Here is a 27,636-nt window from a genome sequence, read left to right as displayed (position 1 = left end):
TGCACATTAACAGAACAGTGCCTTTGGTTATCAGAATTCCGGTAGAGGTGCAATCAGCGGTCAGAAACACACTGTTGTGGGGGCTAGCCCATAAGTTTACCTTGATAAACGTACCTCATGCTTGTGCTTGCCTGAATGAGCCTGTTTGTGAGTTTTTAAACTTGCGAGCTTTGGAGAGCTGCACCAAGCTGCCAGGTGAACAGATTAAATGTACTTCTGATCCCTCATTTTGCTTTAATTTGTTCTTTCCAGTACACGTACACGTTTATTTGCTGTAAGCTGTGAACCTATTTAAATAATGTTTTAAAAAGAGCATTAAACCTGCTTGTTTTCAACCTCTTGAAATAAACCTAGGCCACATCTGCAACAGCATGCACACTACATTTTTAAACTCTTGCATGTAACAACAGACAAATCAATTAAGCATTTAACTCACGGTTAACCATTTCTGAACTAAAATCAGGGTAGATGGATTAATAAAGAGTTTTTTGAAATAACATATTAAGCGTATAAGGCAATACGCATAAGCTCACGTTTTATTTATTTAGAAACGAAGTGCTGCGTGGTAGCTTGTGGGTGGTGCTTGGGATGCCTGGTTAATAGCATCTCATCAGGTGGGCCAGGGGATGGGTCGGCACCTTCCTGCTCATTGAGGGTTGAGTGGATGCGTTGTATTTGTTGATGTATTCAGAGGACCGGTGGCTTATTAATAATTCTTTAGAATTGTCACTATGAAATTATTATTTCCCCAGGGACCGTTTTGTTCTCCCTGCTGCTGGTTCTGGTCCTGGTTATTAAATCTCTGTGGCCTCTTACTTTGGTCTCTTCATTATCCATTCATCAGATACTGATTGAACACCTCTTATGTGTAGGCTTTAGTCTAGGTATTAAACATACAACATGGAGCAAAATACTGTCTCTGTTCTCATGAAGCTTACATTTGAATTCCACAGGGGACAGAACAGATGACTAATGGGTCGGGTAGTGTAAGTGCTGTGGGAAAAATAAAGCAGGGTAGCGGCTCCAGTGAGAGGGGCGGATGCTATTTTTTATAGAGTGGTCGGGAAAAGTTTCTTTGAAACGATGCTCCTGGAGCATAGAACTTCACAAAGTAAGTGGGTATGCAGGGGTAGAGGCCCTGAGGCTGAGGCTGTAGTGGGCTGGGTGTGTCTGAGGAGCAGCCAGAAAGCCGGCCCTGCTGAAGGAGGGCAACCAGAGGGGAGAGTAGAAGAGATGTGAACAGAGGTCATCCGGGGTGCTGTCAGGTACAGAATTGGTATTCTGTTCTTGAGTAAAATGGAAGGCCACATGAGAGTTTGCGAAGCAGTTGACCTGACTTAAGTTTTAAAGGATCATCTGGCTCTCTGTGGAGATGAGCCAGCTATAGGAGAGGAAGGGCTGAAGTAAGGGGTCTGCTTTTCTACATATATAAACTCCGGAAAGGCTAACTGAAGGCTGAGTATAACTTTTCTGAATAGACTGATGTTTTTAGAAATGTTTTGAGTTTTCCACTTCTTAAAAGTGTTTTTGTTTTTTTTTTTGTGCTTTAAGTGAAAGTTTACAAACCAAGTCAGTCTGTCATATAAAAACTTTTATGCACCTTTTTTTATACTCCTAGTTGCTCTCCCTCTAATGAGACAGCACACTCCTTACCTCCACTCTCTGTTTTCTTGTCCATTTGGCCAGCTTCTGCCCCCTCCTGCCCTCTCATCTCTTCTCCAGACAGGAGCTGCCCACATAGTCTCATGTGTCTACATGGTCCAAGGAGCTCAGTCTTCACCAGTATCATTTTCTATCCCGCAGTCCAGTCCAATCCCTGTCTGAAGAGTTGGCTTTGGGAATGGTTCCTGGCTTGGGCAAACAGAAGGTCTGGGGACCATGAGCTCTGGGGTCCTTATAGTCTCAGTCAGACCATTAAGTCTGGTCTTTTTATAAGAATTTGGGGTCTGCATGCACTGCCCTCCTGCTCCCTCTGGGGTTCTCTGTTGTGTTCCCTGTCAGGGCAGTCATCGGTTGTAGCTGGGCACCATCTAGTTCTTCTGGTCTCAGGCTGATGTGGTCTCTGGTTTATGTGGCCCTTTCTGTCTCATGGGCTCATAATTACCTTGTGTCTTTGGTGTTCTTCATTCTCCTTTGCTCCAGGTGGGTCAAAACCAATGGATACATATTAGATGGCCTCTTGCTGGCGTTTAAGATCCCAGATGCCACTCTCACTCTCGAAAGTGAGATGCAGAATAAAACAATGTTTCTTGTTACTTCTCTACTATAGACAGTACAAAGCTATTAAAATCTAAATTACAGGCTTTTAAGTTCCTCTGTGATCTGTTTTCATTTATTCTCTCTAGTTCGGCTCCAACTACATTTCTGCAGGGGACACAAATCTCTGAACCAAAAGTTCTCCATTTTGGTCACACCCACTCTTCCCACCTCCCTCATAAAAAGCCTATTCAGCTTTCTAAGCATAGGTTAGATGCCATTACACTATGAAGCCTTCCCGGTTCTCCTTAGAATAAATTTCTGTACCATATCTGTTCCTTTTTAATGTTTTTGTTATCACTTTAGTTTGCACTGTGCTATGTAGTACAGTGTATGTTAAACTAAATGAAGTAAATCCATACTGTTGGGTTAATAGTTTATGTCTGAGTTCTGGTAACCGACAGATGATCGTTTGGAAAAATAACTAAAATACAATATGCTAGAGGTGATAGAGGAACGTGAATTGAGAAGAAGAGCATCACGTGGTTGTAATATCTTTGTTTTTCCTTTCCACATTATTTTCTTTTTGTTTTTATTTCTATTAAAATTACACACCAATGTAATTTGAAAAGTCTAATAGTTCTGTAAGGTTTGTTACCCAAAAAAAACAAAACAACTGTTCCTGCAGCCTTGACCACATTTTGCTGTGTAGTGGAACTACATGTACTCCTTGACCTGTGACAATGTTCCCTTCCAACGGATCCATCATGAGTCGGTCCTGATGTAAGTTGAATACCCCCTTTTTTTTTTTTTTTTAAGTTTTCATTACTATTGCCATTTATTATCAGTATCTTTATAAATCCGATCTTTATTTGTCTTTAGGGGTTGGCATGAGAGTGGTAACACTGCAGGTGTAAGTGTGGTTCGTAGTGACTCTGAACAGGTCGTAAGTCGGGGGCAGCGTCCTGCTCTGTTCTGTTAACACAGAGGGATCGCAGTGAGTCGGAACAGATTTGGTGGCACCTAACAACCACCACCTGGACTCTACTCTTTGAGCTATTTTCCTATTTACTTCCCCGTTTTTAAATAGCATACTTATGGGACTTGATATTTCAATTTTTGGCGATAGCTCTTGATTCAGAACAGTGGACTGTGAAGGTTTAGTTACATCTTCCCCAGGGGCACCCATCTTACCTTGTTTAGATCGATAGTCGTTTATATTATGTGAACGTTACTTATAGTTGCTTCATGTAGCACACTGTGATTTACCTTTCCTTTGCTATGTAACTTCTTTCCTCTAGAGTTATTCTCTACCTTTCTCCTCTCTTTTTCTCTCCCTTCTCTCTCCTTCTCTACCTACCCCGTAGTTTTCTATATGTTTTTGTTAGTTTGTTGTCAAGTCAGCAACTCATGACAACCCCATGCACAACAGAACAAAATGCTGCCCGATCCAGTGCCATCCCCGTGATTGGTCGCTGATCGGACTGTTGTGACCACAGGGTTTTCACTGGCTGGTTTTTGGAATTAGATTGCCAGGTCTTTCCTCCTAGTCTGTCTTAGTCTGGAAGCTCCTCTGAAACCTGTTCAGCACCATAGCAACGTGCAGGCCTCCATTTACAGACTAGTGACGGCTGCACTTGAGGTGAATTGGCCAGGAATCAAACCTGGGTCTCCCACATGGGCAGTGAGAAGTCTGCTGCTGAGCCATCTCTGCCCACCTCCTCTCCCCCTCTCCAGCCGGTTCATTTAACACTAATCGAACCCCAAATGCTTTCACAGTTGTCTAAACTGCTTCAAAAGACATTGAGATGCAGTGGGTATAATAAGAATTTTACATTTCCAGGAAGTCTTTTTTTGGACCGTTCTGACCTGTCTAGCCTGGACAGGCTTTCTGTCAGTGGTACACAGCTGTCGTTCTGGGCTCTCTTCTCCCTGTCTTTCTGGGGATTCCATTTACTGGTCTACATAGAATCTTGTTTCCTTTATCTTTTTTTTCTTTGTTCACTCCCTTGTTTTGTAGAGTACATCCCCTAGTAACTTCCTGAAAAATACTCCAGGGAGAGAAATTTTTAAGACCACAGATATCTGGGAAGATTGCTGTTCTTCCCTCACACTCGATTGATAGTTTGGCCGGGTATGGAATGTGTGTTCACAATCATTTTGAAGACAGTGTTCCAGTACTGTTGAAATCCAAAGCCAAAGCTGAATACGGATTCTTGGTACATTATCGCTGTTTTCTCCCTGGGAACTTGATATGCCTTAGGTGGGTCTCTTTTCATCTTTGTACTGCACCTTTTCAATCTGGAAACTCATGTCCTGTGAAGTTTTCTTACATTATTTTTGATCTCCTTGTATCTGTTTACCCTTTCTGGATTATTCTTATTCAAATCTTGGACCTTCTTCTGGCCAATTTTTGAGTCTTTTCTGTCCTATTTTCTACCTTTCTTTGTTCTATTTTCTTGGGAAGTTTTTCCAGCTTTATTCTTCATTGAATTTTTGAAATACTTTTATTTTTAATTTCCCAAAGCTCCTTTTTCTCCACTCCCCCCCGCCCCCATGTTGTTTTTTATATCCTTATTCCTATTTCATCAGTGCAGTGTCTTCTGTCTCTCTGGGTATTAATGATGTTTATTTTGAAATTTTGTTTTCTCTGCATGATTTCTTTTTTCTTCGGTTTACCATCTTCCAGTTTGGTTTGGTCCTTGGCTTCCATGTTAAAGACATTCTCTGGTTTTCTGTTACTTGGTTAGCCTTTTATGTCAGTATATTGAGGTCTTCCCTCTGGGCTTCTCGTGTTCCCTGGAGGAGATTACTTGGAGGGTATAGGTAGCTGAGTAAAGGAAGAAAACTGGAGATCTTCCTGTCTGGCGTACATAAGCTCATTTTTTATCCCCTCATTTCCAGCACAGCACCTCTGCCCTCACCCATATGAATGTACTCCGGTGAAGAAACCATCAATCTTGCAGGATGTCCACTGCCATGTAACAAACTACCATAGATTTAGCAGCTCAAAATAATACACATATTTGCTATATCACAGTTACCTTGGCTCGGCAGTCTGGCATAGCTTAGCTGGGTGGTCTGGTCCGGGCCTCACAAGGCTTACAGGCCTCAAGGTGCCGTGGCCTGTGTTCTCATCTGAAGCACAGGTTCCTCTCCCAAGCTCACGCAGGCGTTGGCAGTATTCAGTTGCTTGCAGTTGCAGGGCCTGAGGCCCAGAGCTCCTGCCGCAGGCCACCTGTGGCTCTTTAGCCCTTGCCACAGGCAGCTTATATCATAGCACCTTGCTTCTTCAAGGCCAGCGGGAGTCTCTCCAGTCAACCAAAACTGAGTCTTACGTAACATAGTAAACAAAACAAAAAAACTCATTGGCATGGAGTTGGTTCCAACTCATAGCAACCCTATAGGACAGAGTAGCACTGCCCTATAGGGTTTCCAAGGAGCGGCTGGTGGATTCGAACTGCCAATCTTCTGATTAGCAGCCGAGCTCTTAACCACTGTGCCACATGACATAGTAGTATATATAAAACATAGCCTGATCCAGGGAGTAGCATAGCATCACCCTTGCCGTGTTCTGCTGGTTAGAAGCAAGTCACGGCTTCCGCCCACACTCGAGTAGATCATGTAGGGCGTAACGTTGGGGAACAGATCACGCAGCCCATCTTACTTGGAATTTCACGGCTTCTTAAATACATTTTTAACCAGTCCTTATTTCAGAACCTTCCCTTGCCTCACTCCTCATTTCCAGAGGTGCCACAGATTCTTAAGTCTTTGGGGGGATTATGTGGTATACACAGGCTCGATTCTTGGCTTGGCCTGCCAGCTGAGGATTCCCATTTCTTGGATATGCCAAGTCCTTTAGCACTTACCCATTTGCCTTCTAGCTTCCAAACTTTTGTTACTATTGTCTCCTCTCCCATTCTTCCCATCCTTATACATTTAATGCCTTTTAAAAAAAAAAAAAATCCCTTACCGTCGTTTTGGAGAAATAAAAATGGGTGCATGTATTAAATCTTCCATTTTTATGTTCTGAAATATATTTTTTTCCTGTAGTTACAATTATCCTTTCCTTTTAAGAAGGAAAAAAAAAGAGAAAGGTTAAAAATTTCTGACGTGCTTCATTTTTCATATCCTTCTATTGGAGCCCTGGCGGCGCAGTGGTTAAGAGGTGCGGCTGCTAACAAAGAGGTCAGCAGTTTGAATCCACCAGCCACTCCTCAGAAACCCTATGGGGCAGTTCTCCTCTGTCCTGTAGGGTCGCTGTGAGTCAGAATTGCTCGACAACAATGGGTTTTTGGTGTAGTTTCTTTTCTTTAATCTGCTTATTTTCCATTCATGCTTATGCATTCTTAGCCCCATTTTGTACCTCGAAGCTAAACTCTCTCAGGCTTGTAATGACTATCTTCTTCTCTCTTAATCAGAATGTTCTCACCTTTGTCGTTCTCCATGGAGCCTGTCCTGAATAGGCACATACCTTACCAATTAATTCTCTGAGAGTGTGTTTCATATGAAGTTAGAGATTACTAGGTGACTTGTTAGTCCAGACCCTTCTCTGTTGGGGGATAATGCTTTGCAGTCCCTTGGTTTTAAATATTAACTGGTGATAAGAGTCGTTTTAGGAAGCAACCAATACAACACGAGGTGGCTGGCACTGCCATGGGTTAATTTACAAGGTGGAGTGGTGACTGAGTGGTGGCCAGTGGTGAAAAGTGCTGTGTATCTATTCATGGCCCCAGCACTTGATAGACTTGGGTGGCTGTGACATGTCACATGTGAATGCTCACCCCGGGCCTCTTTAGCAACTTTTGCAACACTTAGCTTTGTTGAAGCTGTTCTCTCTGTACTGTTCAGCTAGAAGTGTGTGCATAGACCAAGAGTCTGCACTTCAGTGAGAGAACTGGAGAAAGTCAGACCTCCCCTCCAGGCCCAGCCCTGGATTTGGCATAGAGGACACAGCCTTACTCGCTCAGTCTCTCAGCCTTAAATTTTAACAGGCAGGCCTGCTGGGGCCAAGAGAGAAGCCTCTGACTCCCCAAGTGCAATAATAGCAGTCCTCACCTTCTGACCCGGTTATTTCCTGGTGGCTCTGACTTGTAGATCCTGCAGTGGAGAGGGAGGGAACAAAGAGGTTGCAGAGGCCTCAGCTTCACAGAGCGTTGAGCAATGGGTGATGTTGTATCCGCAGGCAGGGGCTGACCTCTCATTTCAGTGCAGGTCATTCCGGTGATTGCTGGACCTCCCAGGGCCACTGTGAAGTAGAATGGACTGGAGTGGAGCTGAATTCCTGGACTGTGTCTGGGACCACCCTAACTTCTGAGCTGGGGAAATCGGAGGCCTGTCCTACACCTGCTTTTTTGCTTTAAAAAAAAAAAAAAAAGGGAATTGTGCTTCTTTCTTGTTCTCTCTTTGCCAATTAGGGGCATTACATTTGGGCTGTTAATTCACCTGAACTGATGCTTGTTTCCCCAAACCATCTTTGGTTTCCACTAAGCTGAGGATTCTTAGCATTTTCGGAGTTGTCACGTTGTTATTGAAATCCTCTTCGCTCTACACTAAGCGCTCTGAGTAAGTGCTCTGTGTAGAGTGTGTTTATTTTCAGTTAATTCATTTCTACGGAGAAAGTGAATTTTTGTTTTAAGATATTTTAATAACACGTGTCAACCCTTAGCAGATGACAAGATTTTCTCGTTCTTGTTTTATCCCAGCTTCCATCCAGATGTGAAAGAGACATGAAATAATAAGGTAGGAAAGGCGGACACCGTAAATTTGAATCAGCAGCTTCCGTGGTGAGTCCCAGAACAGGTGACTTCATTGTAAGCTCCGTGGAGGTAGTGAAAGGAGTATCACTGTTGGAGAACCTGGATTGTGCTGGCCAGAACCGTGACTTCCTAGCTTTAATACTTGTACAAACACGTTCCTTCTTCTAAATCTGTTCTCCCATCTTTAAAATGAGTATAATGTTACCTTTCCTAACAGGAAGGGTTTGGGTAAAGATCAAAAAATTTATGAAAGAACTTTGAAAAGTATATATTTCTCTGCAAGTGTAGGATATTCTTCTGCTTTCGATTGATGTTGACTGTTGGAATGATACTTTAAATGTATATTATTTGAGTCAGAATAAACTAATAGCTAATAAATTCTGGAGTACTGAGTTCAGACTTGGCTTGAATTTGGATACTTATTTAAATCAATTTGTATTCATCGTGACACCGTGACGAATACATCTTTTATCAGCATTCAAGGAAGAGGGCCCTCTCTTGGTAGAAGTACGCTCTGTGGACGTCAGGCTCCTCCCTGCCCTGTTCTGAAAGCGGAGCTGCATCCTGCAGTTGCAGTAAACTTGAGCCCCTTTGGTTTACACTGTCGCAGGCTTTGCAGTCTCCCTGGGCCTAGTTGTCCCTCAGCTCCATGGCTGGGAGTGTGGTAAAAGGAAGAGGATGGAAAAAGTTGCCTGAATTGAAGAGAGGAGGGGAGGGGAAGGCAAGAGAGTGAGATAATACCCGGTCAGTGTAGGTATTTCCAGTTTAAATGTCAATGGGAGCTTTAATTATAAGGCCAAAATCTGTCCTTTAGTGTGACCGCAGAGCCACAGGAGACCTGGACCTCCTTGTAGTTGCTGATGGTTTTCATAGGGTTGTGGTTGGTAATGGGAGCAGTGATAAACAATTCTTGTGAATGATTTTTCTAGATCCTTTACCAAAAAATGCAGTAAATCAGTGGGCCGCTGTTGAAAAAGTATTTGGACCCTAACAGGCAGGAATAGACCTGTCAAAGGGCCTCCCCTCCAGTCCTTAGCAACTCCGTTCACATCATTCAATGAAAACTGGGCTTAAATTAAAGATTTGTATGGCGGGAGTAAGAATACTGATTGCCCAGATCGAGTAATCCCAGCCTTTAGAGCACTCGGAAACCTTGCTTGCCCCAAGGTAACCGTAGTGAATTATTAGATTGCATCTCTTCTACCTTTGTTTTGTTCTTCAAAAATGGAAATAACATTACTATTATCAAAGAAGTACATGATCATGACTTTTTGAAATCCCAGTCGTTCAGATCTGTTAACAGGAGAAAGTAAATCCCTTGCATCTCATTCTGCGGGTGTAACCACTGTTAATGGTTTGGTCATATCGCGTGTCTCAGAAAAATGGAATTGTTCTGCATAACCTGCTTTTTTTCAATTTACAGAACGTTACAGATTTCTTTCCCTTTCAGTGTGCGTACCTCATCTCATTTAAGAGCCACATGGTATTACCACTGTATGGATGGACGTACCGCATATTATTTAACTTACCTCCTATTGATAATTTAGCTCATTCCAAAAGCTTCTCATCATACGGAAGGTTATTATAAAGATCCTTATACTACAGCCAGTTATGTCCTGAGGATAAGTTCTGAGAGGCAGAATTTCTGGGCTAAAGGGTCTACCTTACTTAGGCCTGGGGATGTATTTACCTGCCTGCGATCTAGAAAGACTGCTAGTTTACTCTTCCATCCACCATGGAGGGAGATGCCTGTATCCTCACACACATGCACAGAGGGTTGTCAGTGCTTTCAGTTCTTGTCAGTCTGATAGGTAAAAGGTCCCTTAATGTTTAGTTTGCATTTCTTTGAGTCTAAGTAAGATTGAGAATGTGTTTATTGGCCATATAGGTGTCTTCTTTTGAGAAATGCCTGTGCACTTTATCCACTTATTAGTGTGTTTCAAGTATTTTTGTATCAAGATAACCCTTAATTACATACTGCACAGAATCTTCACCCTTTTATAAGCTTTGTTAGTGTCCTTCTCTTAAGAATTTTAGGTTTTTAAGTAGTCACATCTGTTCATCTTTTCCTTTGTGGGTTTTTTTTTTTTTTTTTCCTTTGGTGGTTCCCAGTTTTGGTGCCTCCACAAGCAGACTCTTAAGATGAGGATTTGAATACAGGTAGCTTAGTTAGAGTTGCAAGGAACAAAGGTAGAGTAGGGAAGGAAAGACAGTTAATAAAGGGCACCTTATTAAGCCAGCCTTTACAGTGAAAGCTACCCAGGGGGACACTGGGATATTGGAAAAAGCACTCACCTCAGAACTATCTCACCCACCCAGTCATCAGTTATTGGCTGAAGGATGTTCTTGGAGATTATTCCAGTTAATTATTGCTCCATAACACAACGCCAGATGAAGAGGTGTAAACCAACCACCGCTTACATTATAAGCCCTCATGGCTCTGGGGGTTGGGTAGTGCTGGGCCCAGCTGCATGGTTCTCGCTTCGGTGCACCCTTGCAGATAGAGAGGGCTGGGGCTGGAGTCACCTGAAGGCTTCCTCACTCAAACATCTGGTGCCTAGGCTGGGAAGACTGGAATAGCTGGGGGCTGGAACAGCTGGAGCTCCTCAGGCATTTCTCAGCCTTCACATGGCCTCTCCACATGGTCTCCAGCAAGGAGGCCTAATAGAGGTTAAGAGTAGCTGCTGCTTACATGGTGGTCTAGGGTTTCCAAGCTACATGGAGAAAGTGACCCCGCACGTAAGCCAAGGAAAACAATCTCCCCTTTTAAAAAGAGGACCTAGCTTGGGAAGTCACACCACATCATTTAGATGTCATCACTACCAGCCCATATTCAGAGGGACAGGAGTTAGACTCCACTTCTTGGCTGGGGCGGGGAGTGGGGGAGTGGGGCGGGGGGAGTGTCAAAGAATCTATGGACTGTGTTGTAAAACCACCATAAAAAAAGACAAACCAAACCCATTGCCATCCAGTCGACTCTGACTCATAGTGATCCTATATAACAGAGTAGAACTGGTTTCCAGGGAGTGGCTGATGGATTTGAACTGCTGACCTTTTGATTAGTAGCAGAGCTCTTAAGCACGGGGCCACCAGGGCTCTGAGAACCACCTTGGAGAGTTAACTTACCTGCACTTCTGTCCGTTGCCACAGGCAGAGCAGCTTTCGGGCCCTGAGACGCAGCTAGGACAGCCGACGTGGGTGGGAGCATGCCATAACAGTGAGGCGTGAGGGAGACGGGTGGGGCATTGACAGCCCTGGTCAGGTTATCAAGATAAGAATGGCTTCCCGGTTCCCAAGGATATAAAACTATTCACTTATGTTTTCTTCTAAGCACTACTTGAAGTTTTTTGTTTTGTTTTTAATTCTTGGTAGGAGAAGGAACCAAACATGTGTTTTAATGGTTAGCTAGTTGTGCTAGTATTTTAACATAATCCACCCAGTGGTTCTCAAACATTTTGATTGCAGGACCCGTTTTTACTCTTAAATGTTACTAAGGATCTTAAAGAGATTTTGTTTATGTTAGAGTGTATAATTATGGGTTTTTACTATATTCAGAATTAAACCTGAAACATTTAAAAATATAATTCATTTGACATACAATAAAAACGTGCAACAGAGTAACATTTTTAAATGAATGATAACTATATTTTCCCAAACTAAGAAGTTCGCTGACAAGAGTGGCGCTGTTTCACATGTTGCAGACTGCTTCAGTGTCTGACTTAACGTGACAGCTGGAGTTTCCTTTCCGTGTCTGCACTCTGTCTGTGACACCTCCTACTGTGATTACCAGAGAGTGAGAGTAAAGAACAGTGTTAGACATTGATGAAAATAGCGTGGACCTGAAACGCCAGCTTGAGCTGAGAACGTTTGTATCCTCCAAATCCACGTGAGGCCTGCACCGAAGGAATCGTGGGTAGCCGGACCTAGAAGGAGGGTTGGGGTTGAGGACGAAGAACCAGCATGATGGCTGGAATTAAGATACTAGCAGGGGAATTCCAGGTGATGGGGCAGCGTGGGAAGGTTTTCTGAGATCTCTTCCTGAGTGGGCAACCGTGTAACATCCAAGTCTGAACACTGGGAGAGTGAAAGGGAACAATAAAAAAAATTTTTTTTTAATTTAATATTATTAAATAAAAGCTTTACCAAAACAGTCAAGTGATTATAGATTCACACCACGCAGTAAGTGATCGAAAAAAAATCACGGTGGCCAGACCATTCAGACAACTGTCTCTTGCTTTATAGCAAGATGTAGAACGTCTGTTTCTTGCATGTACTCGTCTCTGTCACTTTCCACATTCCTCACTGACCGCACGCCCCCTGCCTGCCCTGCTTGCAGCCTGACTTTGGCAGCAGTTGCAGTGTAGAGGCTAACCAGGAGGTGAGTGTAAGTGAACAGGAAACTTCTGGTTATAATAAGTTTTATAATCAAAGATGTGTTCTAGAGTTTTTCTTAGAACTGAGTAAAACCTAGCAAGTTTCTCTGGGGGAATTTTGGTGTCTTTTAATAGCTTTCCTTGTGACACAGTTGCCTTTGGGGACCAGCACCAAATGTATGGAGGGTACAAGTATTAGCAACTATGCCTTCTCCCCTCAGAAAGTCTGAGGAAGATACTCTGCTTTCCCGCCAGTCGCCTCTCTCATCCACAATACAGTTAACCCAACAGAAAAGCTGGTCTTTGCTTGTTTGGGCCTGCAAACTGTTACGTAGAAACAAGAGACTAGTAATTCATCTCTATTCACTCATTTGGATAGCAGTTTTAATATATGCTAATATGTGCATGTAACTAAAAAAAAAAAAAAAAATTCAGGACTCAGCTACATGGCTCTTAGGCAGATATCCTGGCTTTGGGTTATCTAGTGGGAGTAGAGGAGTAACCCCCACAGCTTCAGAACTTGATTCTGCTCTGACCGTGTTCTTCTCACTTCTCTGGGGGAAAGAGCAGGTTAGCGTCAGACTTCTGTAGTTCCTGCAGAGAGGACATATCGTCTCATCTGCCTTTATCCCGAATCCCTACCTCTTCAACCTTGTATCGGAGAATGGCTTTTGAGACACACTAGATGCTGATCTTTGAATAGCAGACACACACAGACACAGACACACACACACACACACAGACAGACACACACACACACGCACCCCAGTTCTCTCAGGCCCTTGAAGTAGAACTGGTTTGTCGTAGGCCAGACGTTAAAGCCTGATTCTTTAGCTCAGTTTACAAAACCTTGTCATTCGGCCATCCCTAGTTGAGATAATGACCCGGTGATGTCCGTGTCCTTTAGGTCTGCTCTTCTGTCACCGTCCCTACTGGAGCCTCTTGGCTGTCCCTGGGTAGTGCAAATGGTTAAGCGCTCAGCTGTTGGCCAAAAGGTAGGCAGTTTGAATTCACCCAGAGGCACCTCAGAAGATAGGCCTGGTGACCTGCCTCCGAAAGATCACAGCCTTGAAAACCCTATGGAGTAGTTCTACTCTGCACACATGGGATCGCCATGAGGAACAACACTGGAGTCTCTTAACCCTTTATTTACAGATTATCTTAAAAGCGGTTTTAAAAATCATATCCTTATTCTCTTTGCGTGCATCTATGTATTTTTCAGTATTGGAACATAGATTTCCAGAAGAGCTGGATTGTGACTGTTTTCTAAAGCAGAAGCATATAAAGTAAAACTACAATCGAATGACTGGTTGGGTAAGATTAAGCTGTTGTGGTGTTTTCTTACTTCACCAAATTTGGGAACACTGTCATGTAATCCTAAGCAGTAGTCCATATTTTGACCAGCTAATTAAATATTGTTAAACACTATTATACCCAGCCCTGTAGTGTAAGTGTGGGAAATTACTGCTCTCTACCAAAAAAAAAAAAAAAACCGTTGCAGTCACATCGATTCTGACTCAGCACCCCTATAGAACTGCTGCCCCGTAGGGTTTCCGAGGAGCGAGCAGCTGTTGAATTCGAACCACCAACCTTTTGGTTAGCAGCCATAATCCTTAACCACTATGCCATCAGGGCTCCTGCTTCGACTTGAAATCTGATGTCAGAGAGATGGTGCACCTAAATGACTGCAGCACTCTGTGTGGAACTCCACAGACAAATTTGGAGCAGGTTTCAAACGTGAACTCTACCATTTGTCTTCCTCCCACAGGCCACAAATCAGCCTTGTGCTTCATGAAAAGTTATAGCAGAAAATCCTTTGAATGTTAATCTACTTTCTGCTGAAAGAAGAGAATAAACACTTAGGTGGAGCAAATGCTTTGTGCTTGACTACTAACCTAAAGATTGGAGGATGAAACCCACCCAGCTGTACTGCAGAACAAAGGCCTGGCAACTTGTTTTTAAGATTAAGAAAACAAAAATACCCAAATCCATTGCCATTGAGTCAGTTCAAATTTATGGTGACTTCATGTGTTACAGAGTACAGCTACTCCACAGGGCTTTTTTTTTTTTTTCTCTTCCCATAGGGTCTTGTTGGCTGTAATCTTTATCAAAGCAGATTTACAGCCAAGAGAGCCCTATGGCGCAATTGTACTGTACTCTGTAACACGTAGGGTTGCCATGAGTCAGAATTAACTCAATAGCAACAGATTTGATTTTGGTTTTTGGTATGATGCGATTTGTGGGGGAGGCTTTGTGGGAAGACTTCCTAATGGGCACAGGTCATGTTTTCGATCCTGAGCGTCTGAGTCCATCTCTCTCCCATATGTTGGAAGATACACCTCGTTTGGGCCTGTTCTGTTCCAGCATAACAGCTTGGCCCTCGTAGGAATTCTTAGTGAGCACTAGCTTTTCGGGGGAGACCTTTAAGTTGACCCTTGGTCTAAATGTCCTTTCCAAGGGGTACTAACCTGAATGATAAGTCTCTAGCAGTACTAGAGCCTCTTCCTTTCTTCTCCCTCGCCTCCCCTCCCCTCCCCCAGCTTTGTATGACCATCTCTAACTTCGTTACTAGGATTGTGGCAGTGGCTGCCCCCTCCCCCCCTTAATAGCACTCATCAAGCCCTGTCACCAACCCATTAGTGACCTTAGTGTGGTTTTCTGAATTTTCAGGTTTTTTTTCTGCCATTCACATCTAGGTTACAAATGACTACTGGTTTATGAAGGGATGTTTAGTGTAGGAAAAAGTTTTTTTGTTTTTTATAAAATTCCTCAGGATGTGCTCAATAGATTGAGTGGAGCAGGTGGCTTCCCCCTGGAGAGGAAGTCTCTTGGGAGATCACTGGGGGGACCTGAGAATTGCCTCTGATAGATTGTTACCTTCGTACTATTTTAACATATTTTTGGTGGATTTCTTAGCAAGAGAAGAGTAAACTGAAGAGTGGGTTTTGCATGGTGCGAATGTTTGTCGTAGGGAATATAGAATTGATTGTGGATTTCTTCCTTATAAGCATTTTCGTAATTCGATGTTTGGGGTTGACTTTTTCAGTCTTAACATTGCAGGCGTTCGTTACCAGGGTTGATAGTTGTTTCTTACTGCAGAGTTGATAGACAGTGGAAGAGAGAGCTGGGTAATATAAACGGTGAAATTAAATCTAGAAGATTAGAAAGAGGACTTGGTATTTATTGTCACTTAATGTTTTCCATGGAGCCCTCATGGCATAGTGGTTGAGAGTCAGCTGCTAACCAAAAAGGTGGCAGTTCAAATCCACCAGCTGCTCCTTGGAAACTCTATGGGGCAATTCTGCTCTGTCATATAGGGTCCCAGTATGAGTCGGTGACTCGAGGGCGCCTAACAACAAGTGTTTTTCCATAGCAGGCTTTTCAAACTTTAACTTGCATAGGAATCATTTGAGGCTCTTATTAAATTTAAATGCAAATTCTGATACCTTAGGTCATGGGTCCGGAGGTCAGAGATTCTGCATTTTCAACAGACTTTCAGGGGATGCCGATGTTGTTTGCCCAGGGACCACACTTTGAGTAGAGAGTGTCTATAGAACAGTTAAAATGAAAAACCTGTTGCCGCTGAGTCGATTAGGACTCATAGTGACGTCGTAGGGCATAGTAGAACTGTCCCATGGGGTTTTCAAGGAGCAGTTGATGAATTTGAGCTGCCAGCCTTGTGGTTAGCAGCCACATCACTAAGGTATATGTAAATCTAACTTTTAATAATAATAGCCATGTATATTGAATTTTTTTTCATACCAGGCACAGAGCAGTAAAACAAAGAAGGTGGGCACTGAAGCCTGACACTAGGCATTCAGATCGAAGCTCTTCCCTTTACTAGCTTAACCTTCAACAAGTTATTTCACTTCTCTAAGCCAGGTTTTCTCCACCTTGGCACTAAGGACATTTTGGGTCAGATAATCCTTTGTCATGGGGGGCTGTCCTGTGCTTCACAGTATGCGTAGCAGCCTCCCTGGCCTCTACCCACTAGATGCCAGCAGCAGCATTCTCCCTACCCAAGTGTTGACAACCAAAAATGTCTCCAGACACTGCCAAATGGGGAGGAGGGGGTGTCACTCCCTGCTGAGAACCACTGGGCTAGGGCCATTGTTGAAATGTGCGTGGCTTTGAGAGTTCTGTGATACAAGGGATGCACGTCATATAAGCAAGTAGTTTGCTTTATCATGTCTTCTCATTTTCAGAGAACTTCTACAACTGTCATCATTTGGAAAACTTAAAAAAATTTTCGTTTGAGCAAGAGTATTGCTTTAGAGAACTAACTACAGCATCTTTTATAGCTTTGTTCTGTAAACTAGGTTTCTGATCAGCCACATGTGACAGAAAGCCCAAAATAATGACTTAAGAGTATGTTAAACATAAAAGTTAATTTCTTATGTAAATGAGGTCTTAAAGGGGGCCTTAGAAGCATTTGGGTGTATAATGACCTCTCAGTCATTAGAGATATAAGCCCCTTCTGGCTCATGACTCTGCCATCTGTAGTCTATGGCTCTTGTCCTTGTGGCTCAACATTCTTGTTCCAGGAAAAAATTATAAAGCAAAGCGTATATATACAACCAGTTCAGGAACCCTGGTGACACAGGGGTTAAGCCCTCAGCTGATAACTGAAAAGATTGGCAGTTCAAACCCACCCAGCAGCTCTGCGGGAGAAAGACCTGTCATCCGCCTTGTAGATTATAGCCAAGAAAATCCGTGGGGCAGTCCTGCTCTGTCACATGGAGTCGCAATGAGTCGGAATCAACTCAGCAGCACCCAACAGCATTCTCCTGTTGTCTTAAGAAGGCTACCCAGAGCTGCCATAACTTGTGCCTCAGTTGCCCAGAACTTAGTCATATGACCCATCTAGCTGCAAGGGAGTCTGAGAAATGTAGTCCTTATTCTCAGTGGTCCTGTACCAGCTGTAGATTGAAACTTCTGCTTAGCAAGAAGAGGACAATATGTAGAGTGGCCAGTCAACAGTCTTTGCCAGATCTGGCTTCTTGGGGATGATGGTAAACCTACTCAAAGTGCCAGTCCTTTATTTTTATGGAACATTAGTCATTGTACTGTGATATAGTACCAGGGATTATCTGGGATTTTTACGTAGGTAGAACTGAGCTTCTAATGCAGTTAGTCCTGAGCCTCTGCCCTTTTTTGAAATATGCTGGCACCCTGTTGCTACTCCACCCCTTTCTTCACTCTCACTTCTAACCCCTCCTGAGAATTTGCATTTCTAATAAGTTCCCAGGCGATGCTCATGGTGCTGGTTAGGGACCAATTCTGAGAGCCACTAGTAGAGCAGCAGTTCACAAAATTTATCATACAGAAGAACCACCTGGGGTCTTGTTAAAATGTAAGATCTGATTCAGTATATCTGGAGTCAAACCCAAAACCAAACCCAGTGCTGTCGAGTCGATTCTGACTCATAGCGACCCTATAGACAGTGTAGAACTGCCCCATAGAGTTTCCAAGGACCGCATGGTGGATTCGAACTGCCAACCCTTTGGTTAGCAGCAGTAGCACTTAACCACTACGCCACTAGGGTTTCCATATCTGGAGTAAAAATGCAAATTCTCAGCAAAAGTTCCAGCTGGAACCAACCAGTTCAAAGATCTGGTTTCCAGCATGTTTCTTATACTCCTGTCTTCCTAACCTCTCATCCTTTACTTTTTCAAGGAGTATGAGACTAAACTTCAGAATTATCCCTAAAATAATAGCAGAATTTAGGGTTTTATGTGTTTATATGCAAGGATTATTTCTTCCAATAAAAAATTTTTTAAAGTTGTTCAGATAGGAATATAATTTTTAAGAATTGATTATATTTTTGTTTTGCCCTACCGATGGAAAATTAAAATACCTTTGGCAACAGCAGAGTATCTGTAATAACTGAATACTGAGGAAGGGATGGGGAAGACTCAAACACATGATTTTAAAAAACAAAACAAAACGAATCTTAAACTTTATTTTGTGGAGTTATCCTGGGAAATTTTAAATAATCCCAGGGAGCACATCAAAATCTCATAAGAATGCTCTAATGATAGTTGTTTTAAAAAATTTATTAATACTTTTTTAGGATTACATCTTAAATAACTTGTATTGATTATATTTCATACTGTTCAAATCCTGTTGAAACGATACGGTTAAGCGGAAGTTACTACCAGTTGATAGTTCTTGCTTTGTATGCTCACCAGTATGGTGTTAATGAGGCATAGGAACTATGACCTGTTGCCGCCCTGTCCAGTGATCGTTGGAGAGAAGACAGGGTTTGCAGGATTTGAGATGAGGCTGTCAGCAGTGAGAGTCCTTGTCCTTGAGTTTGTTCAGTTGAGACATTGCCTGTCAGTCAGCAGACCGCTAAGGCACCAGACAGAAGGGTGTCGCAGCTCACGATGAGCCATGCTCCAGTGTTTATGTACCTCTGTGAAGGCAGAAGCCATTACAGAAATAAGAAAATATGTGTCAAAAGTAGAAGTGACTATCGTTTTTCTTAAAATGCTTATCATAGCAGATTTATTTTGACTAGAAGGAAAGCAAAGGGAGTTAAGGAGACTTTTGTTCTCTTTTTGCCTTGTGTAGGAGTTGTATACATTATGCTTTTATTTTGAAAAGTGGTTACACCTTCAAAGTATGGACACCTTAGGCTTTGGAGTAAGAAAATCTGAAGGGCACAGGCATTGCCTCTGTTCGCCTTCTAAGTCACATCCTCAAGCTGAGATTCTAATCAGTTACATTTCAGCATCTTCAGACCAAAAAAACAAAAACAGACCCACTGCCATCGAGTCAATCCTGACTCACAGCAACCCTAGAGAATAGAGTAGAACTGCCCCATAGGGTTTCCAAGGTTGTAAGTCTGTACGACAGCAGACTGCCACATCTTTCTCCCATAGAGAGCAGCTGGTAAGTTCAAACCACCCACATTTCAGTTAGCCATGCACTTAACCTCTGTGCCACCAGGGTTCCTTCGGCATCTTCAGACAGATAATATGTATTTTGTTTTGTTTTTATAAAGGACAGAATTTTACACTAGCTTTTATAACCCCAATGATACCTTAAATAGTGGGCTTTTAAAAAAATCATATTCTGCAAATCTGAGATGACCCAATTTAGAGCATCCTGATGAGAAGAAATGCCCAGCACAGACGGGGTAGAATTCATGCAAAATTGTGAGGTATGAGTTTTTGTTCCCAGCTTTCCTTACGTAATACCTTAATTTCAGCCCTCCCACTCCCCAGTTCAGGATTTGCCATACGTTCTAATCATTTGGATTGATTAATAACTAAATTACATGCCGTTCTAAAATGTACTTCAACCAGTGCTTGAAGTTGCAATTCATGTGTATTTCTTATTGCAGAACCCAGAGTGTCTTACCGAAGTCTGGTAAAGGCATACTTAGCTGAGGGTAAAGGTGGGTAATCATTTTATTGGAGAAATGGGTGAAGCAGCGTAGTGCTTGAACAGGTCTTTCTGTGAACCAAGCCCTCGTTCTCACAGGGGCCTGCTTAGAGTCCTAGACCTCTGCTCCCAGCTCTCCCCGATCCCCTCACTCTCTTTCTGCCTACTTTCTTGACCAGTAGAGCCTAACTTCTCCAGTGAGAATTTTTTTTAAAAAAGCAAAAAATTTTCAGGCCCCTCTGAGTGACTCGATGGCAAACACTTTGGTTTTATATCATAATTAAGGAGCTCTGGTAGCACAGCAGTTAAGTGCTCTGCTGTTGACTGAAAGGTCAGCCGTTCGAACCCACCAGCTACTCCGCTGGAGAAAGATGTGGCAGCCTGCTTCCATAAAGATTACAGACTTGGAAACCCTATAGGGCAGTTCTACTCTGTCTTATAGGGTCTGACTTTGAGTCGTAATTGGTTTGGTTTGGTTTTATGTCATAATTATTCTCTGTCATAATTCATTCAGTAGCTGTTTCCAGTGATTATCTACAATTTTTTATTCAGAAGTGCCCCTTTCTTTGCTTTTATTATGTAGTTACGTTTATGTTGAAGCCCTGGTGGTGCAGTGGTTAAGAGCTATAGCTGCTAGTCAAAAGGTCGGCAGTTCGACTCCACCAGCCACTCCTTGAAAACCCTGTGGGGCAGTTCTGTTCTGTCTGTAGGGTCGCTGTGAGTTGGAATCGACTCAGTGGCAGTGGGTTTATGTTTATGTTATTCACTTGATTCCCTAGTGCCCTTTCCCCACACTTTTTCTTGAACTCAGAAAAATTTACACCCAAACTGAAAGGAATCAACAAGTAGCAATCTTGATTTGGGTTTCTAGTTAATCACAGGTGACAAGCTGTAAAATGTCAAAGCTTGTGTTCCTGATCGTCCTACTTCCAGTAACTTGTACCAGTGCAAACCATCTGCTTAAAAGTCATCTGGGGAGCTTTTTAAATATATAGATTCTTGGGTCCCCTTCTGGATAGTCTAAACTCAATAGATCTGGGAAGGGGCCCAGGAATCTTTAATTTTTCAATTTAAAGTTCTGCAGAGTCTTTTGATGAACAACAAAATTTGGGACCTCCAAATTTCTGTAAAATACGTAAAATCTGCTTGTCGTGGCATACTGCTATACCTTCTGTATTCTTCTTTTATCTCGTCTCTGTAGAACTGGGCCTGTGCCACCATGCCACCTCCAGGGTAGACTGACCTCACTCTTTTTCCTCTGGGTGGTTTCTTAGCACCATCAAATGAAGAAAGCAGCATGGCTGTTGATTGCTAGTGTTTTAGGAGGCCGCCTGGGATGCTGAAAAACAACAAACAGCAACAAAACCCCTGAGTTTGAGGGCTTCCCGTCCCCTCCTGGCCTTGGTTCCTCGTCATCTGTGAAAAGCGTTTAGAGTAGGTGACAGCTTTTGCCTTTAAGTCTTTGATATCATGAACTGGATTAAAAAAAAAAAAAGATCATTTATTTATTTGCAACCTCTGTTAGTGTCGTCTTCATCTACAGCAAAATCTGTGTAAGGCGGGAACCTGTCAGAGAAGAAAAAAGCAATTTTCCATTAAAATGAGTGATAGAAAAGTGGTAAGACTGCATGCAGCCAGGCAAAGGTGGGAAACTTTCAAGACCCAGAAAAACAAGGCAGTTCCGTCCAGTTCCGGCTCTCACAGATTTCACTGTACTTAGCCCACTTTTCCGTTAACCACAGTCTGATAAAACCGGTGGTGTGGCTCTATCAGCCGCTGTCTGTAGACTTTCTGCCAAGTACGTACATTGGATGCAAACAGGCAGGCATGTAAGCAAACGTCAGATGACCAAGGACCAGCTCTACCGGCTAGAGATAAAGCAGTAGTTCGGGTAGTATCCTTTCTTTAGAGAGGTTACTGCACGTTCTCGTTCTCTCGTCATGTCATTTTAGTTCTGAAAACACTGTTGTGAGGCAGGTGGGGTGAAGTTAGGTCTAGGTTTAGTAACCAGCTCAAGGTCATGCAGCTAGTGAGTGCTGGAGTCAGCATCTGAGCTCTTTCTGCCTCCTCGTGGCCTGTGTGGCCAGTCTCCTCCCATTAGCCCTATTCTGTTGTCTGTGTTTTTCCCTCTTTTTTTTTTTTTTTTTTTACCACATCATGTTTTCTTCCCCAATTTTGTCCATGATTTTCTTTCTTAAGCTCATTCTCATGACATATGTTTCTGTTGCTTCTCCCCCTACCATATTTAAGATCGAAGAAATGGGGACACTGATAGGATTTTTTTTTTTCTTTTTGATTTCTTTCTTTCTCTCTCACCCTCTTCCTCCTCTTCTGTCTCTTAAATGAGGTACTTGCACCTGATTTTTAATCAGTTAGCCAAGGGCATCGGAGGGCAAGAAGGTTGTCTTGTTCAGTGTTGATACGCCTGACATTTAGCACCGCCCGGTACACGGGCATTCAATCAGTGTGTGAGGGGATGAATCCAGTTCAGTTATACCTTTATTTAAAACAACAGTTTTTGCCTGCTCTGTAGAAATTATTTTAAGTATTGACTGAGATATACAGGTCTCTCCAAGTAAAGACATTTTTGTTGGTTGGCTGATAAACATCACTATTCTTGAAGTAGCTGTTAATAGTTAAGCTTCCAGAAGCCCGGGGATGAAAAATTGTAAGTTAGCCACTCTGTACCTTTCCCCCTCTTAGAGCCAGGTTGTGAGAAGGCATTTTTAAATTAAACAAGACCATTTCACAAGGTGTCTTTTTCTGTCTTCTCATGCCAGAGTACTACGCTTAGCAGTTCGGGCAGGTACATTAAGCTCTTCTTAGGTTTGAAGAGTTGGAGGATAAATTAGAAAAAATTTGCTTATTAATTTACTTGAATAAAAAGCACCCTAGAAACCAGCACAACTAGTAGAGCAAATGCCTTGGAAAATATTGTGGCCAAATTAGGGTGTAACCATGTGTAAATCACAGTGATTTCACAGGTAAGGAGTGGGTTAACTTCCCAACTGTGATACTTAGAGAACCTTGATTATAGAGTTTAATATATATTGAAATGAACATTGAATACCTTATAATTTGATACTTGTCATCCTTCTCCTCCCACTCAACACAATTTATAATGTAAAAAGCACTGCCATCTATTGGATTCTTTTTAGAGTGAGATTATGGAGATAAAAAGGCCAGGAAGGAGAGCCACAGCTAGTGGGACAGAAATGAAGCTCTTATGCTTAAAATTTGTTGCCAGAAACCATGTAGCACTGAGCAGAAACGGTTATTTGGCACTAACTGAGCTTGTGTGAGATTTTTCTCTTTTTTTTAAAGTACTATTTACCTTTTCTTATGACGTATAAAGGAAAGATTTGAGAACTGCGTATTTCTTGTTTATTCATAGCGACGAAGGCTTAGAATAGTTTTAATGTTCCTTTTTCATCCAGTGTACCTGACTGAAAGTTGATGGGTTTGTTGCTTGCAGCAGTCGTTAAAATCTGTCTGAAAGATACGTGTGTTTTATGAAGAGAATCCACACATTAAATAAAAAGGGAGAGGAGAAGCAATCTGTCCCTTTTTTTTTTTTTTGGTACACTATACTGTAAAAGCCGAGATGGTTCCACCCATGTCTGCTTATCTGTTGATGTGTTTTTCCCAGTGCTGGTCCCAAAGGCGACAACATCTATGAGTGGAGATCCACCATTCTGGGGCCTCCAGGATCCGTGTATGAGGGTGGTGTATTCTTCCTTGATATCACTTTTACACCAGAATATCCCTTCAAGCCTCCAAAGGTAAGAAATTCCCCTGATTTATGCTTAAATTTACTAATTCCCTTAAGAGAAAGACTCTTGAGGTTTTTTTAATTGAGTTTTTAATCACAAATATTAGCAGATTTCTATTATGTGCTCATGAATCTGATGACACAAACACTGCTCTGGGTTGACTCTGCCTCATTTGAGAGCCCGCTTCTAGAGGTAAGCGCTTTGTCGTCGTTTTTCTCCCCCCTTTTCTTACTCTGTAACACATGGGGTCACCGTGAGTTGGAACTGAGTCCGTGGCAGCTGGTTTTTAATGGCCCTGAGGCACAGTTTGATATGTTTGTACCTGACCAGAGTCCACAGACCAGGGTCTGAGCCCGTTGCCACTCGTATGGACCAACCAACCAGGCTAGAAATCATCGTTTCCAAACAGTGTCAGCTTCCCGTTAGGGGGGCATGAGCTGCTTCTCCGTGGTCAGTGGTTGGGTATCATGTTTACTGTGACCTTCCACCTGGGGCTCACATGCTGGCTTTCCAGTTAGGAGGGTGAGGTATTTTGCAGTAAATGCATTTAAGCCTTTTAAGAGTGTATAGATCTGAAAGATATTTAAAGAGTTAATAATAGAGGTGGTGGCGGATACGGTAACAATATTTTCAAAGGTGTAAGTACTTCGTTTTGATGGTCTGTAAAATCATGCTATTTATAGTAACATGGTCAGCAACCCAGAATTAATCCCCCGTTTTCAACCCTACAGGAAAAAAGTTTAACCCAAAAACAGGAAAAAAGTTTATGAACAGCTAAAAATGATGTCAGAATATCCACACACTAAAGCAATTTGGAAGGAGCCCTGGTAGTGCAGTGGTTAAGCACTTGGCTGCTAACTGTTAAGTCAGCAGTTCAAACCCACCAGCCGCTCCGTGGGAGAAAGATGTGGCAATTTGCTTCTGTAAAAGATGACAGCCTTGGAAACCCTATGGGGCAGCTCCACTCTGTCCTGTAGGGTCGCTGTGAGTCGGAGTCAACATGATGGCAGTGGATTTGGCCTGAGTGTTAAAGCAATTAGAGAATCAGAATCTCCTCCCAAAAGCCTTGGATTCTGGCTTTTGACACCTTTTGGTCTTGTTCAGATCCTTATCTCCAGGTCTTGGTGTTCTCATCTAGGACAGGTGGGCAGTGCCCACTCACACGCAGCTGTCCTTGATTCTCACTCAAGCTGTCAGAAGGAAAACCTCTTGGGGATGGCTAGACTGCTAGATAGAGGCTCAGTTGCAGCAGCAAGAAGTAATTAAAAGCTGGTCATTTTTAAAATGTGGCAGAGTTACGGATAATTGTTTAGTGTCTTTCTGCGTGTTCTATAAATAACAATTAGGAGACCCAACAAAATAACCCACACTAACGTGGCCTGGCTTGATTTGTTGATTGTGTGATCTTTACCGATTGCTGGCTCCCCACCCATGGAGACTCCCTTGTGGTCAATTCTTGGATAGGATGGCTGCAGGATCTGATGTAAAGGTCAGAAAAAGCAGAAACAAATCTTACCTTCTGGTTTTTTTTACAGCTTTTTGGGTACGTGGTCATTGTTTGCTAAACAAGCATTTTGTTTATGTATCCATGGCAGTTCGAATCCAACAGCCACTCCTTGGAAACTCTGTGGGGCAGTTCTACTGTGTCCTATAGGATTGCTGTGAGTCCGAATCGACTCGATGGCAACAGGTTTATGTTGCACCTCAGTTTGAATTTATAATTCTAAAGCTTACTTTGAGGCAGTGTAGTACTATCAGTTAACACAAGAGGTCAGCAAACAGCTATTCAAATCTGGAAATGTTAGGAAAACATTAAAACCGCAAAAGATGAATTTGAGAAGTACTGCACTTACCTCGCGTTCTGTCGACGGATATCACTTTTAAAATAAAATGGACCATCCCTGAGATTAGAATCAAGGTGAAATTATAATCTCAAATTTATTAAAGTTTCTTAACCCATCTCTTGTTAAACTCAACGTTTAAGTTAAACTTAACGTTTCAGTTAAACCCAGTGTTAAAACTGTCGCTTCATCTGCTTTTTAAAAACGAAATACCAGGTTTTGTTCTTGCTGTTTTAAATTAGGGCTGCTCCGTTGAAAAGGTAATTTAGTGTAAAGAGTTTCATTGTGTGCTATTTAAATAGTTAATACTGCCTTATTTTTTTAGGTTACATTTCGGACAAGAATCTACCACTGTAATATTAACAGTCAAGGAGTTATTTGCTTGGACATACTGAAAGATAACTGGAGTCCAGCACTAACCATTTCCAAAGTCCTCCTTTCTATCTGCTCACTTCTTACAGACTGTAATCCTGGTAAGGTTAATAATTCCTCAGCTTGCCTATTCTTCCTCACCTGAAAAAGACTTGTTTCGCTTACAAAGGCTCTATTTACATTTCAGAGCGACACTGTACTAATTGGAGGTCCAGGTTTTGCCCTGGCAACCTGGCTCTAAGTAAACAGTGTAGAGGTAAACAGTGTACACTGCAATAGCCCCAAGGACTTCACAGTGTTATCGTAGTGCCGTAATTGTGCCATTGGCCGAGAGATCCTAAGAACATAGTGGGTGTTCGTTGTAGCCTGGAGCCTTGAACATGCCAGTCTCTGTTGAACTTAGCTTAATGCATAAGAGCGAAAAAGCTCCAATTGGGTGTAGTTTGTTGGGAAAGAAATGGAACAGACTAAGGAGGTGAAGCCTGACCAGGACTAAGCGCTCAGCATTCTACTTTGGTAAGAATTTTTCTCCCGTCCATGCTATGTTTTTTAAAGCCTACAAGGAAAAGCACCCAGAATAGTGGGGCGATGTTTTAAGATAAGGTTCCTGGGTGGCACAAACACTTTGCCCTGGCACTTTGAACCCACCCAGTGGCACTGTGGAAGAAAGGCCTGGCGATTTGCTTCCATAAAGACTACAGTCAAGGAACCCCTATGGAGCAGTTCTCTGTAACACACAGGATAACCATGAGTCAGAATCGACTTGACAACGAGAGTTTTTGTTGGTTTTTCTTTTGTTTCATAGGCGGGTTTGATCACAAATACTTTGTTGCATATTTCTACCCAAGCTAGCACGGATTTATTTGCTAAAGTTGAAAATGTTCTTTTCCTTCTGCATAAGTAATCTACACTCTTTTCTTCCAGCCGACCCTTTGGTGGGAAGTATTGCCACTCAGTATATGACCAACAGAGCAGAACATGACAGAATGGCCAGACAGTGGACCAAGAGATACGCTACATAAATTGGGTTTTCAGAATTCTTACATTATTTGTCTGTCACAGAAGAGAGCTGCTTATGATTTTGAGGGGTTGGGGGAGGGTGGGAGTTGGTAAAGAGTAGGGTATTTCTATAACAGATATTATTCAGTCTTATTTCCTAAGATTTTTGTTGTAACTTAAGGTATCTTGCTACAGTAGACAGAATTGGTAATAGCAACTTTTAAAACTGTCATTAGTTCTGCAATATTAGCTGAAATGTAGTCCAGAAAAGAATGTACATTTAGGCATTTGGGTTCAGTTGCTAGCAGTATGTAAATTTAAAACAGCTTAATTTTGTACAGGTTATACACGTGGCCATTTATGTAAAGTCCTTCCAAGACAACACACTTTTTTGTTTATTAAAAAATAAAATAAAATTGGAATTTGTTTTTCCTCCTTGGAGGGAACATTGATATTTAACAGAGTTTTTAGAGACTGTCATCTCATATATATAAAATGGACACGAGGCTATAAGACACCATATAGGAAATGAGTAGTTAACGTATTTTATTTTATATGCCAATCTACTTTATTGTGAAAAGATTAAAGGTTTGGATCAGGACTTGTAAAAACCTGTAGTGAAATACCTTAAGCTGTTAACTGTAAGGTGTGGACTAGGAGTCGCTCAGTGGATTGGTTATATGTTGTGGACTACTTAAGTCTGCATTTGTTACTGTGCTAATAAACATTATTAAAAACCACCACCCAGTGCTGCTGTGTTCATTTACTCTCTTTTGCATGTTGATTGCAGTCTGCAGATTCTTTCTTCTAAAGTTGATTGATCTTTACTATTACAACAGCCTAGAAGTAATCGCAGACAATATAAATAGATATAACTTACCAAGCACCTATGTCAGGATTGGCACATTAATTTACATAACACCCTTGCAGG

The 27,636-nt window shown here is 42.2% G+C and overlaps 1 protein-coding gene across 2 annotated transcripts in view; it reads left to right on the top strand.

The window, feature by feature from the left end:
• The window catches only part of UBE2E1 (ubiquitin conjugating enzyme E2 E1), a 97,808-nt gene extending 70,363 nt beyond the window's left edge, over positions 1-27,445 (top strand). For both annotated transcript variants that reach the window (XM_049871040.1, XM_049871041.1), the window contains exons 4-6: positions 23,370-23,502; positions 25,660-25,807; positions 26,631-27,445. In XM_049871040.1, the coding sequence (XP_049726997.1) occupies positions 23,370-23,502; positions 25,660-25,807; positions 26,631-26,728 (379 nt within the window). In that variant the 3' untranslated portion in view covers positions 26,729-27,445. The remainder of the gene's footprint in view (positions 1-23,369; positions 23,503-25,659; positions 25,808-26,630) is intronic.
• The last annotated feature ends 191 nt before the right edge of the window (positions 27,446-27,636 follow it).

The sequence above is a fragment of the Elephas maximus genome, chromosome 27 (genome assembly GCF_024166365.1).
Source record: "Elephas maximus indicus isolate mEleMax1 chromosome 27, mEleMax1 primary haplotype, whole genome shotgun sequence".
In the NCBI taxonomy this organism is placed as follows: domain Eukaryota; kingdom Metazoa; phylum Chordata; class Mammalia; order Proboscidea; family Elephantidae; genus Elephas; species Elephas maximus.
Note: the sequence above shows the minus strand (reverse complement) of the source record. Positions and strands in the feature narration are given on the sequence as shown.